The 16325-nt window shown below is 33.8% G+C and overlaps 2 protein-coding genes across 5 annotated transcripts; both read left to right on the top strand.

Annotated features, from left to right (window-relative positions):
• The first annotated feature begins 376 nt into the window (after nt 1-376).
• Nucleotides 377-9255, top strand: wdb (serine/threonine-protein phosphatase regulatory subunit widerborst). Its single transcript, XM_013315039.1, has 8 exons — nt 377-1311; nt 1948-2144; nt 5338-5532; nt 6797-6987; nt 7692-7905; nt 8262-8381; nt 8567-8796; nt 9111-9255. Exons 1-8 carry the CDS (start codon nt 1173-1175, stop codon nt 9253-9255), a joined length of 1431 nt encoding a protein of 476 aa, XP_013170493.1. The 5' UTR covers nt 377-1172.
• A 2294-nt stretch (nt 9256-11549) lies between these two features.
• LOC106120275 (dentin sialophosphoprotein) lies at nt 11550-15815 on the top strand. Of its 4 annotated transcripts, none has more exons than XM_013315575.1 (5): nt 11550-11927; nt 11997-12177; nt 12294-13978; nt 14080-15139; nt 15730-15815. In XM_013315575.1, exons 2-5 carry the CDS (start codon nt 12000-12002, stop codon nt 15771-15773), a joined length of 2967 nt encoding a protein of 988 aa, XP_013171029.1. In that variant the 5' UTR covers nt 11550-11927; nt 11997-11999; the 3' UTR covers nt 15774-15815. The 4 variants fall into 4 exon arrangements, 3 of the variants coding, with proteins under 3 accessions (XP_013171029.1, XP_013171030.1, XP_013171031.1); XM_013315576.1 differs by having other exon boundaries at nt 11981-12177; XR_001227997.1 differs by having other exon boundaries at nt 11550-12177; nt 14080-15216; nt 15730-15799.
• Nucleotides 15816-16325: the final 510 nt, after the last annotated feature.

Here is a 16325-nt window from a genome sequence, read left to right as displayed (position 1 = left end):
AAACTTTAAAATTCAGTTTATAAATTTTTTGTGTAAAATACGTATTAATTTTAAAAGAAGAAAATAAAAAAAATCTTTAGATTTAAATGCTTGTTTAACAATATATGATTTTTATGCTATTTCATCAAGTAATGTTAACTGTGCTTATCTGTATCGAGAAATCCTTCTTGAACGCTACTTTGCATTCCAATTAAAATGATCATCCGTCTCACAATAATTTATTATTAGATTTCTTAAAATCTCATGTGCTTTGGTAAAAGAAAACACCTTAATAAAATTTTAAATATATTTTAGTGTTTTAAACTTTTAATTTATAGCTTATTACTACAATAAAATTAAAAAAGTACTTGTATTGGTTATTGGAACATTTTTATATCTCCATCTATTTTCAGAAATAGGTACTTTTGAGTGCTGGCGTTTTCACTGCAAAACCAGTGATGATAGTCTTTTAGCTAGGTTGCAATTGTAAATTAATCGTTAGACAAAGCGGAAAAAGTCGCAGAAGTATATATTTATTCATGTAAAAGTGCAATATATCAAAATAATCTCGTGTGTAGCGGAAAAATGCATCTAGTTTCACTGTGTGTGTCGAAACGGATGGTGAGCGATGGCGAGAATACGGTGATAGATTTTTGGTGTTGAAAATTTGCCCTGTGTCATTGTCGATTTAGTTTTCAATAACGTCTGAGAAAGACAATAACAGTTTTGTTTCGACTTTTGTGTATTACAAAATTGAAAAATCAACTATTTTGAAGAATATTGTCGAGAAATTAAATTGTCATCGACTGACCGGCTGATATTACACGAGGCTTGTATGTATATGTTACTTCTGCCTACTGGTATTCGTGACACGCCTCAGAAAATAAAACTGATTTTGTGAATGGAATTGTTCTTTTTTATTATTGTGTCATTTTGGTGATAAAGACGTTTTAAAATTACGTAACTGTTGTGGAATCTTGAAGTGTATAAAGAATGGCCTGAGTGTGAGCACTCTATTGCCGTCATGTGTGACGAAGGAATGTTTGTTTAGGCTGTAGTATTTTGTTGCGACTGTACTAGGAGTGCGCGTTCGTCTCGTCAATTGGACCGGATCATGACACTATCCGAATCAAAACAAGCATCGCATTGATCGCACTCGATATTGTCATTTGGGACACTTTTATATAAGCAAAATGTCTTCGGGAACGTTTGTGGATAGAATTGATCCGTTCGCCAAGCGTTCGTTAAAGAAAAAAACCAAGAAATCGCAAGGATCCTCTCGCTACCGCAACACGCAAGACGTGGAACTTCAGGCGCTACCGCTTCTTAAAGGTGCGTAATACACTTTATCTCTGCCACTTGCCCTCCTATCATTTTTATCTACATTGTTTATAAACGCTACCATTATCAAAGATCATCTAAGACAATTAGAAGAATTATCTCATTACAATACCAATTAGATTTTCGTAAGATTCAACTCTCAATTGGATTAACAGGTTATAAAGAACTTATTGTGTTATTTAGTCAAGTTGTTTAAGGTTATTTAGTTAAATGTGTTTATAGATAGTAGATATATGTAATGTTAGTTAGCTTTAATAATTAGATGTTTGTGTAAACACAGTTGCATCCATGCACATATGTAGTCACAATGTTTGTTGATATTGAGTAAAGGAAGAGGAAAATATCTTTATATGTTATTAAATCATGTGTTCTTACAAAAAAAAATTGTTATGTTTTGTACAATTTTTTGACTTTATGATGCTTATTAAGTAAACAAATGATTATTTACATTAACAAATAATTAGATTGAGTTCTTAGGAAGTTTGCATTTTTTAACTTATAGCAAGAAAAGTTTGATTTATTGATGGTTTCTATGAATAATGATATTTCAATTAAATGACTAAATTGTGGTCTTAAATTGTTTTTTTAGCGAATATAATTAGTAATGGCATTGGAAAATAATTTCAGATGTTCCAAATAGTGAGCAAGAAGAACTGTTTATTCGTAAACTGCGGCAATGCTGTGTGGCATTTGACTTCATGGATCCTGTTGCTGATCTCAAGGGCAAGGAGATAAAACGTGCCACACTCAATGAGCTTGTAGAGTACATCACTGGTGGCCGTGGAGTGCTTACCGAGCCTGTGTATCCGGAGATTATTAAAATGGTAATGTTCAAATTATTTTTGCTGTTACATTTTCTGCCACTCATTTATTGGTTGTGAGTACTAAAAAAAAAGAAAACCAAAGAGCAAAGGTCTACTTAGCTACTCTGAGGAACTTTTATTGGTTTTGAATGAGACTTCACCAATTTAGCTCTCTAAGCAAATGTTACATTTTGCATGGATGCAGGGGGACTTGTTGCATTTGTCTAGTATTTTTAAGTTGATTAATAAAATCCAAAGGTTTTGAAAGTAGTTTAAAGTGCATTTAAGTGAATAATAACTTTGTATCTTCTTTTAAGTAAGGTAACACCTACCCAATTTAAGTAAAACAAAAACTTAACTTAAAAATAATTTCATTAACTAGAAAATTTAAACATGTGGAAAACCATTTTTTATTGTGATGTGTATGTACTTTACCTATTTACCTAATAGGTTTTTTTATCATATAGCACAATTTATAAAATAGTGGTATATAATTGTTGCAAAGTGTTATGGTGATATTTGTGCAACTTGGTTACCACTTACCAATCCATTGCTATTTACCACATACATTATGTATAAAGTCCATTTATGTAAAGTTGCTCTAGTCATGTATCAACTCCTTTTCAGGCTTTTTGATTGAATGTTGTCTTTTTATTTAAAACATTGTTCTATTGAGTATTTATTTTAAATTTTCTATGTATAATAATTGGAAAATTTTCTTATTTCATATTTATTTATGTGGCATGTCAAAATAAAATGAGCAATACAAAACTATCATAGGGACATTTTAACAGGTCAGGGAAAATAGTTTTTTTTATACCATAAAACTATATAAATCATAAAGCTTTGAATGTTGTTAAAATTTTGCCTAAATTAACTCTTTCTTTTTAAACACTGGGGATGTCAAAAGAATAAGCAAAACACATCAAATTTTATTATAACTGAATTCAATTTATATTTTTATTCAATGCTTTAAATGGGTTAATAAAGCAAAAACTGAAAGATGTCATATGATACCTATCAAATTGGCCCTACCATAACTGCAATTTTTCTCTATCAAAACCATATATATAATAATATCTTAAAAACAATGATTAGGATGATAATATACTTTGGTGTGGCATTGGCATTTATTTCAGTAAATTTTGATGATATGTTAGTTTTTCATGTATTTAGTCAGTGTAAATTATTTTTCTTAAAAAGATTTCCTTTATAGAGCCATAATTAGTTTTGACTTATGATCTACCAAAATCTCTTAGGTAGATGGGGAATAATTAATTTATTACAAGTTTACTATTTCATAGGACATCTAGATTGGTGAAAGAACTTTTTCAATTCTTTTATTACTGTTTGAATTTATATTTCAAGTTTTATTTCAAGATCAAAAAATTAATATGACTATATAATACTAAAAAAATATTATTAGAAAGTAGCATTTTTATTATGGTTATTTTCTTAGCCTTAATATATGTAACATCCAAGTTATGACATAAATTTTTAAGTTCCAACAAACACATTTAAATTTTTTATAACATGAGCAAAATAGTTTTGTCATGATGAAATCCCCATACATATGAATGATAGAGTTAATTATTAGTTTTTCGTATCTGTAATTTGTAATATTAAAACAAATTTGACTACAGTAAAATTGAGTCAATAGATATGCCTATGAAAATATCTAAATCATCGCACATATTTTTTATTATGACTGATTAAAAATAAATAAGTAGAATATTTACTGCAATTGTTTTTAAGTCACATCTTGAAATGTTTGTCTCTATTCACCTTTTATGTGATCTTATTAGAAATTTCTATACCAATAGAATAGCTGTTCCCCTCATTTTTTGACGTCCACTTTAAAAAAAAACGCTTACGACTTTCCATTCAAAAATGTGTAACCATTTTCATAAGGGGTTAGGGGTTTGAATATCTAAATATCCTCTCTAAGTGTAAAAGGGGTTAAGACAATAAAAAAACGAAATCCAGTATTTTTTGACTTAGGAGTGGAACATTTTTTGAAATTATAGATAGGTATAGAATTAGCTTTTCGATATATTTTAAGTTGACTTCACCCCACTTATCTTTAAACACTTATTTCTTACATGGGGCCATTGTTTCCGTTTTCTCGTGGATATGATATTTTAACTACAATGCAATGCAGCTTATATCAAATAACATCGCATTCACATATGATTTCATAGCTTAGCTTGCCACTGATCCAGAGAATTACATAGAAATTACGATATGACGACTGATATAAGTATGTGTTATAGCATTCAAAAATCAATAAAATGGAGTCGTGACCTTGAAACGTCCTTACGATTGCCTAATTGTTAACATATGAAGATTTTACACCATTCTTTATGCTGGTGTAAGCGTTATTCCTAACTTACGAAGGCAACTAGCGTAAAATCGATACACTCCAAATTTTTCGAAATAATTATTATGTTTTCTATTTAACGGATGTATGTATTGTTACATACTTTATCTTATATATAAAATTCTCGTGTCACAATTTTCATTCCCATACTCCTCCGAAACGGCTTGACCGATTCTCATGAAATTATGTGAGCATATTGAGTAGATTTGAGTATCGGCCAACATCTGTTTTTAATCCCGCGTGGACGGAGTCGCGGGCGACAGCTAGTAGGTTTATGAAATTAATAGTAGAGTCGGACCAGGATAAACGAGGAACATCTATAAGCGAGAGTCATTGTCCGGCACATACGGACGATATCGAAGAAAAATATCGCTGTCCTTTTAGACTCTTGCTTGTTTATGTTCGACTGTACACTATAATTTTCTTATGTAACACGTAAAACATTTGTGTTAGTGTAAAAAAATGAAACCCCGGTCAAAAATCCATACACTGATCTTAATTCTAAATGCGTACAAATATCTAATTGGATATAAGACAATGTAATTCGAATCCTATACATTTAAATACTGGATAAAGCTTGTGTTATTGAATTAGCGTTTTGACATTTTCCTGCTTCAGATTGTGGCATTATTAGTGAAATGACTGCCAAATCACAGTATTTGCAAAATAAAGCGAAAATTAAAAATAGCTAATACGTACCTATTTAAAAATGTCACTATACGATATATGTCTTTGAAATAAAAAAAAGGTATATTTTAAAAGATATGTTTCACGAAGTCATGATTCGATAAACGAACCGATCTCCTCAATTTTAATGTGTAATGTTTGTCGTAGATATCGGCCAATCTGTTCCGCACTCTGCCGCCGAGTGAAAATCCCGACTTCGACCCTGAAGAGGACGACCCGACCTTGGAGGCGTCGTGGCCGCATCTCCAGCTCGTCTATGAGTTCTTCCTACGCTTCCTCGAGTCGACCGACTTCCAGCCCACCATCGGCAAGAAGGTTATTGACCAGAAATTTGTTTTGCAGGTAATGACACAGCGTACTTTATTTATATTTCCAGAAATTGTCATCCCATATTTATATAATTATTCTACTAAGCAAATCTACCCACGAATCTAAATAATGGGACTAATACATACATTGCTCACAGAAATAACAATGGCCCAAATCACAGCATTTTCCTTAGTTAAAACTTATAGTAGAAATAATTTAAACCTACACATGTTTCCAAGATATGTTTAAAATCACTCCACACAAAAATTGCTTATTCCCACATTACATTGGAACTTTTGTTACCATATTTGCAGTGTGAAATTTCGTTTTTTTTCAATACGTCTATAATTACAACTTTAATAAAGTGTCATCTATCAATGAGTTTACTGCAGACTTTTTGTCGGTTATAGTGTTTTTTTTGTTAAGCGCAACGGATATTGCGTCTTATTACTGAAGTAGAAAAGAGTGGTTATGGCATAATGTGATGCATTATGTCAATACATTCACTATTATATAGACACGAACAATTCTTTGGATATTGTCATTCAATTGATTTCAATTATACTTTGAGTATTCACAGCTGAATTTGTTGCTATATCTGTGTGTCTTACTGGCATAATTTTTTAACCATTGAACTGTCTTTGTTAACAAAGTTACAAAGTATTCAACAGTTTTTTTTTCTAATTTTATCTTTCAATTTCTAATCAATTATGGTGGTACAAAAAATACACTGAAAATGTTTATTGAGATTACTTAAAATTACTGTTTACTGAGATGTTTAGCTTAAACAATCGATTTTATTGTTTCACGGCAATAAAACATTTTTCGCATTTTTATAGGAAGATAAATAGTATAATAATTTGATAAGATAATACTAGTACGACGATAGCTGTTTACCCCCCGTTATGTCTGAGGCCTAATAAACTTATTTAAATAGATAACCGTTTTATCTTTGTCTATTGGAATTTATAGTTTAAATAAAAATATAAAACCATTTCTATGAAAATATTTTTTTCTAAAATCTTAGTTATAATAATATTATAAATGCGAATGTTTGGATGGATGGATGTTTATTTGTTTGAAGGTATCTCCGAAACTACTAAATGGATCTCGATGAAAAGTGACATACATATAGAACAGTCTGGAAGAATACATAGGTTAATAATTAAGTTATTTTTTTCCGTGCGGACGGAGCCGCGGGCGACTGCCAGTAATACCTATAAATACTTCTCCATTTTTCATACGTTTTTTTGTTTTATTTCTATGTATTTCTTATTGTTTTTTTTTGTTTTTATAGCTTTTAGACTTATTCGACTCGGAGGATCCTCGTGAACGCGACTTTCTGAAAACTGTCCTCCATCGCATTTACGGCAAGTTCTTGGGACTGCGAGCCTTCATACGGAAACAAATCAATAATATTTTCCTACGATTTGTATATGAAACTGAACATTTCAACGGTGTCGGAGAGCTCTTAGAAATATTGGGAAGGTTAGTATTTTACATTTTAAAATAATTATTACTTTTATTTAGTGCTATACTTTGAATGACATTACCAATGTTTTTTATTCTGAGGATTTAACGTAAATGAATAGGGTGCTAATTACGTATTATTTTATTTCTCAAGATTTGTTACATAAATGTATATGTACTGTTTTTGTAATACCGAAGATTGAATGTCCGCGTCTCTATTCTGAACAGACTTCGGTTTTAGTGAAAAAAATATAATTGATGAGTGTAATTTGTTATTGTTATGCGTCATATAGCTTTGTTAGAGGTTAATAGTAACTGCCATTGTTACCATTGTTTTATTACTATTAAGAATCCAATGTGTCAACTTTCATGAAAATAACCATCTAGCTATCGGTATCGGATTTATCTAAAATCCTTTACTAAGATTAGTTGAGTGAGTTGATTTGGAGAAAAAGTTCTAAAATTATGCTATCTTACTAATATTATAAATGCGAATGGATGGATGGGCATAAACATCCATTCAATGTTTGTTAGAAGATATCTCAAAAACGGACCTCGAGGAAATCTACTAGAAAGCATAGGCTACTAAAAGTTTTTCTTAGTTCCGCGCGGACGGAGCCGCGGGCGACAGCGAGTTTTCCAATAAAGTGTAGATATAAGTAGTTAAATATACGACGAAGTAGACTTGATGGGTCTGCAGTCATCCAATTTTGTTGTTCCAGCATAATCAATGGGTTCGCTCTGCCACTGAAGAGCGAACACAAGCAGTTCCTGGTGAAGGTGCTGCTGCCTCTGCACAAGGTGAAGTGCCTGTCGCTGTATCACGCGCAGCTGGCCTACTGCGTGGTGCAGTTCCTCGAGAAGGATGCTACACTCACTGAGCCTGTAGTGCGCGGACTGCTCAAATTCTGGCCCAAGACCTGCTCCCAAAAAGAGGTATGCTTTGGTTATACTAATAGCTGTGTTGTTGCAGTTTTCATACATCTTATCTGAAAAGACTAGATACCGTACATGTCTGTGGCTAAATGTGCAATCAGTGGAATCTAATAGTATATCTTACTAATATTATAAATATTTGGATGGATGGATGTTTGCTTGATTGAAGGTGTCTCTAGAATGGCTTAACAGATCTCAGAAAATTGGCATACATATAGAACATAGACTGGAAGAACCCACAGACCACTAATAATTTTTTCTTCAATTCCGTGCAGACGGAGTCGCGGGTGACCGCTAGAACTATAGTAGTCTTTTAATCATTCTTAAAGTTTTCTTTGATTTTTATTTATTTACAGGTTATGTTCTTGGGCGAGATAGAAGAGGTATTGGATGTGATTGAGCCAGCTCAGTTTGCCAAAATACAAGAGCCATTATTTAGACAAATTGCAAAATGTGTGTCCAGTCCACATTTTCAGGTAATTTCATTATTTTTTTATTTATAATATTTTAATAACATTTAAGAATAACTGGGGAATATTTAATGGTCTTTAAACCTTACTTTATTAAGTATGTAATCTGTTGGTGATATTTTATGAGACATTGTTGCATGGAAAGCGAACAAAGTATTAAGCAATATAAATGAGATGTGTATGATTTTCAGGTGGCAGAGCGGGCTCTGTACTTCTGGAACAACGAATACATTCTGTCGCTGATGGAGGAGAACAACCAGGTGATAATGCCGATCATGTTCCCGGCGCTGTATCGCATCAGCAAGGAGCACTGGAACCAAACGATTGTGGCGCTCGTCTACAACGTGCTCAAGACCTTTATGGAGATGAACTCCAAGCTGTTTGACGAGCTCACGGCTAGCTACAAAGCTGAACGACAAAAGTAAGTTTGTCTTTTTTATTAGTTATAGGTGTTGGTAAAAATGTTGTTTCAGATTAAATTTTTAAACAGTATACGGAATATACTAGGATTGGTTTTTATTAGCAATATAATAGAATGTTAAATTATTTTATGTGATGTAATTAACCAATTAAATAACTCGTATTAGTGATTGTACGGATTTTGTGTAGCAAAGTATTGCTTTTTTTAATTAAGTCTTGGTTTTTCTAAATTCTAATGTTGGACACATTTAATTAAAATCGTGCCTGACAATTATTTTGTAATGTTGTGTAATGAGGTTTGTTTGGTTGTTGTAGAGAGAAGAAGCGCGAGAAGGAGCGCGACGAGCTGTGGAAGAAGCTGGGCGAGCTGGAGATCAGCAGCAAGCGGCAGGCGGGGGGTGCGGTGGGTGCGGTGGGTGTGGGGGGTGCGGTGGGAGCGGGGGGCGCGGTGGGCAAGTGATGCCGCGGCGCGCCCCGCCCGCCCCGCGCCGCCCCGCGCCGCCCGCCGCGCGCCCGCACGCCTACGATAATGCCCCCAACACTTTACGGTTACACGATCCATTCGTATTGTCTATTCAATTACAATTTTTGTTAACGACGTGATTAATTTTTTTACACCATTCGATGATTCGTTCGTACGTATTCGGGTATTGGGTTGCCACCCGACAATGTATTTGCATTTTTGTGCATATGAAGTATAAAAAGATTCTATACATACTAGTTGGAATTTTTTTTGATGGGAATTTATAATAGGGATGATCGAAGTCGACGCACGTCGAATGCAAACTATTAATGTTGGTCGACATCAGTGTTCTTGTACATATTGCTAGATTTTAATAAAACCACTAAACCCTAAAAAAATGGTATTCGAATAATCTGTTTTATTATAGTTATTGTTGCTTTGGTTAGTGGCGTCGATAGATCCGATGCGGTCCCCGACGACGTTCCCACGATGTTGCCGCGACCTCGATGCTTCACGTTTTAACATCGACGGTCATCCTAAATCTGTAAGAGAGCAATAAATTGATTCGATGCCGGTGAATTGCCGGCGTCGGTACACTGAGTAACGTGGCCCGTAATATTTATTCTAAACTTTATAGTATTGAGAGAAATATATTAAAGATGATGCTATATTTTTAATTTTATACCCTTCTTTATACTAGATATTTATGTGGTACGGTAGGATGGAGCAGGCATACAGATCGATGTAAAATTTTCTCGCTATTAATAATTTAGGATTAAAAATCGTTAGGAAAATTAATGATAGACTTGCATTTTGTGTCGCCTTTTCCGACATGTCCACCTCACGAGGGGAACATTTAGGTTGCTGAAGGGTGGCAACCCTGATCTGTTGTCCGTCGGTTCGCTCGCGAGCACCCTCTAACCTCCGCAATGCGACTCGCAAGTCTCCGCCCCGAATGCACTGTCATCACTTTACTAAATATTAGGTAGGCCTGCGTACCACTGATGTGACGAATACGTGACGTAAGTTTCGTCTTGCTACTATAATTTTTGTTTTCAAATTATTTTAAGCCTCTATCAGATTCTATTTAAATTTATAAATAAAAATTATCACATACATTCTGTAAGTTATATTTTTGTTTTCTCTTATTTTGATTGAAAATTATACTAATTCATAAGTTTGCAAGATGTCACATTCGTTGTGATTATGCGTCAGTATTCGTACATCGTTGGTACGTGAGCATATTATTTTAGATATTTTCCAACATTGTTAAAATTGTTTGAATAAGTTGAAATAGTTGTATGTAATTATTATTAACATATGGTCGTTTGTATTGCATGCTGAAACACCGATATTTGTAATAATCGGGCACCCAGCTTTCGTCTGAATTTTTGTACAAAAAAAAAACAAATAGGTAAATTACAAGATATAATATGTTAGTGCGAGGTCCCGGATGTGGTAGGGATCCGTTTCGGGGCCCGCGTGTAGATTGTTCTATATGAAATCTTCATTTAAAAATTAGATGCTGAAATAAAAAAAAATGTAATTTGGTTGTACTATCATCATTCTGTATAGTTACATAGTGTAAATAGGCATTTATTTATTATAAATTAATAGCGGCCGATGATTTTGATACACGGGTGCGACAGTGTGCGGGCGCGGTCGGAGCGAACTGGTGACTCGACCCGATGAGCAAGGACATAGGACTCACGCGGCTCTCGCGGCTCGGTGGTAAAACGTTCATACGATCACATTGGAGTAGAACAATGCTAAAGGTAGTTATAATAATTTGTAAGGGAATAGTCATTAATTTGTATGATATTACTGTAGCCATTAATTTTCTATGATCACCGGCGGAGCGTCGCCGAGCGCCGCCGTCAGCGCCGCCGCGATGTATGTATGTACACTATGGAGATGTTTGTTATGTATAATGTATTAACTTGCAAAAATTAAATATATGATCTTATAAATAAATTACTATTATAGAACACAGTATGGAAATAAAAAAGTTGATTCACATTAATTGTTTGTGTGTAAGAGTAGGCGCCCCGCGACGGCCTCGCTCGCCCCGTCCCGCGCTGTCCCGCGCTGTTCCGCGCTGTTCCGCGCTGTCCCTGGCATATTCTAGCTGCGCATTCGAAATACACGACAACTTTAACATTCATTTAGTTTTTCATTTCCTCTCGCGGCCAACAGCCGATCGCCATCGAAATCTTCCACGCTTAGGTAGTACTAATATTTACGATTATATATTTTATTTTACTAAAAGGATGTTAACCTTCTTTTAATTTGTATTACTAATATGTTGTAACGTGTCTGTACTTTGAGAGAAGGGATTCAGCTGAAATTTTGATAACACTTGTAACATGAATCTGTATAAAACAATAAAAAAAAGAAACGCATGTCTATGAGTAACATGATTTGACTTATTAGTGTTCAAATGGCCTTCTTTCTTGATTTGCTTTGTATGTACGAAGTAAAGGCGGCCGCATCGCGTGTCGCCGACTTGGTACGTTGAACCTGTCGGGTCGATATATTCCACCGTTGATATTCAATCAAGTTCAAGTTTGACGAATCGCCATGGCTACAAAGTGCAAACACTGGTCGATACCATACACTTTGTCTAGCGTTCAAAGTGGTCAGTCTACACCCGAGCTGTACGAAGCACGGTAAGTGTTTAATAAATGAACATTGAATAAAATTCCTCCTTGTACATTATTAGAAATTTGATATTGTAGAAGATGAAAGTACACGGTATGAGATCTTACATAGAACCAACGCCTGTGCCCAAAATGCCAGCAGGCCTTGTGGAACTAATGGAAGGTCTTTCAAGGGAGGTGTTAAAAAATAATCCGAGTGAAGTATATAAATTTTGTGCACAGCATATGAGGAACTTGCTAGTTCTGAGAGATGGTAAACGTAAGTTTAACTTTTTTTTCTTTCTTTTTCAAATTCTGGTTATAGAAATTGACTATAATGGTATTTTAGTCTCCGTTATTATTAATTCCGTCCTATCCGTTTATTTTTAATTTTAGCACCTGAAAAGAAATTAACTTTGGAACAAAAGATAAGTAAAGCAAATAACATTATAAAACGAAGAGCAGAGGAAAGACGTCGAAACTATGATAATATTATGCGATTAAATGTGGACCAAGATAATATAGATCAATCGTTTGTTAACGATATTGAGATCGCGTCTATTGTTATAAATGCTGATAATCTGAATCAATTTAAAGATTCGGAATCCCGCGAAAGTAATCAAAATATTTCTGAGCAAAATATTGAAAAAGAGGATAGTGATCTGAATACTGGAACAAACAACAAAGATAATGGACATAACACTACTGATGAAAGCGCAGTTAAAGAGGATAACACTGAAATCAAAACCAATTTGCCTACAAAAGATAATGGTAATATGAACAATGCAGTTTATGAAACAATTACAGAAGCTTTGGACACCGCGCATATCGTAAATCAAGAGAATAACATTAGCGCTATAGATGACGATAAAGTAAACGTTGCGCAAGCTGATATGATTGTTTGCGATAAAAGTGAAAAGGAAATATGCATTAATGTCGAAGATAATGAAGATCGCAATAAAATAGTTCAAAAATTAGATATCAAAGTCGAGAATGAAGTAAATCCTGATCTTGTTAATACCAATATTAATGAGATACCTAATGAAGAAGTTTGCGAATTAAGGACACCCGAAATTAATGTGAAGGAAGAAAAAGAACGTAAACGTGACGATGACTCTCAGGATATTTCTAAAAAGGGAACGGAACATAACAATGTTCTCGATACACAGGATGCAAGTAAACAAACTAGTGATGATAGTGGTGAAAACATCGAAGAGAATGTTGATACAACTATCGGTGACGGTCAGACAGATAGTGAGTCAAATAATGAACTCGATAATGATGATATTAATGAAAATAATTCACAAGTAAAGTACATAGACATAATAGACATCAGCACGGATAACGAAAAAAAAGATGATACTAATAACGCAGCAGTAACGAATTATGAAACAGAAGTTGACAGTGGCATATTAGAGAAGGAAGACGTTATGAATACAAAAACTGTCGAAGATACAGCGCATGTATCACAAAATCAAGCAGAAACGGTTGAAAATGTCCGTCAGATAAATAACTTTAACCAAACGGAAGAAAAAGATACTAAAACTATTGTTATAGACACTGGGGACAATGTTGCTGAAAACGAGAAACAGGTCATTGAGGCAACGAATGACCTTAATAAATCTTTAGAGGATAAATCTGAAGATAACATAATTAAAGTGGCGTTGGTAAGCGACCATAAAATTGATGAAATGAATAACTGTAATGCAGATATTACTGAAGTAAATAATGATGAAACAAAAGAAGACTTTGATATAAATAAATTAAGTAACGACCAAAAAGAAAGTGATATAAAAATAAATATTGACAACGAACAGCAAAAGGAAGATATTAAAAATGACGCAACCAGTAATCGGGATAACACTGAACTCTCCATTAAAGAATCTGACGACATCGAGTCAAACAATAGTAATGAGCCCGAAGCAAATATATCAAAAAGTCCTAAGACTATGGATTTGGAAACAGCTGCTATAACAATTCAAAAAGTGTTTCGTAATTTTCTTTTTAGAAGTAAAACGTCCAGTTTTGAGGAACCAACAAACGTTGAGTTTAACATGTTTGGAGGTGAACCCGACACAAAGGTATGTTTTTTATCCATCAATCATCCCTTAGTCCAAAGTTGAAACTCAAATAAAACGTTTAAAAATGTTATAACATATTAAACTTACGATAAATATTTCAGGGTGAAAGTGATTTTACGATTCATAATCAAAATAAAGATAGACGGGTTATGGGTATAAGCAGGATGGACACTGTTTTACAAACGGTCAACGAAGAAAAATCTTTATCCTTATCTACAGATGACTCATCTACTATATCGAGTGCTGCTACTGTTATTCAAGCCCATATTAGAGGTTTTCTTTGCAGAAATCGATTGAATCGTAACAAAATCACTTCGAGCGCGTCTCAAGACTCATCCCCGATGTCTTCTGAAGCCGATCCTGACCTTATTAAAAATAAAACCGTCTTAAACATTCATATTGTCCCCGAAGGTGGTCAATTTGTAAGTAGAGATGAAAGTATATTAACCTCAATGGAATTATCTTTGGATGGTAGTCCACCTACTTCTGCAAATTTGCACCCACTGGGCTATGATAAAAGCGAACGTAGAAAGCAATTGAAACGGGAGGACGCAATACAATCGATTTCGCCACCTAGTAACAATAGCAGATTAAGTGAAGAACAGGACTCTGTCAAAGAAGTGATTGTTAATGTGGTTGAAAATGAGAAAGCAGAAGAGATTAATTCCGAAAAGCCTACTAATTGTGAACATGTTAGTGACAAGCAGGATCAAATAGAGAATGTCCTTAATAGTAACGATAAAATAGAGGCGGTAAATAGTGTTGCTGTAGTGGAATCTGCAGATCCTTTACTTAAAAACGATTTAGTACAAAAACACTCAGCCGAGGAAATATTAAACGATAACGTCAAACACAGTGAAGAGCATGAAATAGTTAAGGAAGTAGACGGAAAAGAAGAAACTAAACATAAGCTTGACTCGGAGCAGAATGTTGATTCTCAAAAAAATGTTGCTACTACTCAAGATGAAGTTTTAAAAAACAATGCCGAAAATACAACTGGAACAGAAATATCTTCTGACGAATTAGATGTGGTAACTCCTTTTACACCTACTGAAGAAAAGCTTTATGATTCTGACAAACCAAAGTTGCTACATTCCGGTGAGTTCCACGATGTAGTTCTACCGACGAAGGTGTCCCGCAATGACACGCCAGTCGTCAGTGGTGAGTGAAGACAACTATTATCAGGTGATAAACCATTTCGTTCTACCGAGGCCAACGCATGAGCGCTAAGTATTTAGGTAGTTTGTATTGCCCTTTAATTTTCAGGCTTCTTAATGCTACGTAAATAATTTAGTTCCTTTGAAAATATCAAGTAATACGAGCACAAATTTTACAGTACTGTTTTTATGTGAAAAATTAAGTAGTCAATGTTTAATGTTACTTTATTTGTACAAAGAAAATTCCAAACCAAAACCATGAGTCACGTATATGAGATGAACTGCATAAATGCAAATGTAGAGACCTTTTATTTAATTAAAACTAGTAGTTTTTATTTAATAAAATATTTTAAACTTGTAATTTAAAAACACCTGTAGTTTCTTGCAACGTAGTATCGATATTTTGTAGAAAATTTGGAATACGCTCAATTTGAATCCGTACGTATAGTACTTAATAATGACATTTGCGTTGTAATATCGCTCGTAAATTTTAAAAAAATAAGATATGTTATGGTAAATTTAGATGGCTTGAAAATATTACAAATCTGCATTTTATTAAAATTAATTACGATAACATACATTTCTCATTTTCAGATTTTCACAACGTCCTGGTGTACTTTTTAGTCTGGAACAATTAACAAACATTTATTATTTAAATAGCTGAGCGTTTATAAGTTGCAAATTTTATATTTTTATTCTGTGTTATTAAAAATAACCATTATATTATAGTTGTTTACTTTTAAATTAGACCCTCAATGTCGAACATCAAAATTATCTATACAGACTAACATAGCGAATAGCCAGTTATTTAAGTATTATGTTGATGTCTCAATTTTATCCAGTGGTGGAACCATGCTAGTATTGACAATCACGATGGTAGGACTTACAAATATTCTTTAAACCGAATATGATTCATTATGGCACATATAACCGACGAATTAGTACTAAAGCAGATGCATTGAGAGACGAAATTGCTTCGTGTGGCGAATGGTAGTTGCATAATCGTGATAGAACAAGGCTCTTGATTGACCCCTCTAGGTACAAAATAGCATGAACGTTACAATTCATACAGCTTAAATCAGAATGTGCTAAGTGTATTGCTGATTTAAAATATTATTAGAGTAATAATTTTGGACTAAAACTATTTTTACTTTACCTTTTGTCGTAGATAGAATTCTACCTACATTAAT

Source organism: Papilio xuthus, unplaced genomic scaffold (assembly GCF_000836235.2).
Source record: "Papilio xuthus unplaced genomic scaffold, Pxut_1.1 DF826961.1, whole genome shotgun sequence".
Lineage (NCBI taxonomy): Eukaryota > Metazoa > Arthropoda > Insecta > Lepidoptera > Papilionidae > Papilio > Papilio xuthus.
The sequence above is the reverse complement of the archived record's forward strand: the minus strand, read 5'-3'. Positions and strand labels throughout refer to the sequence as shown.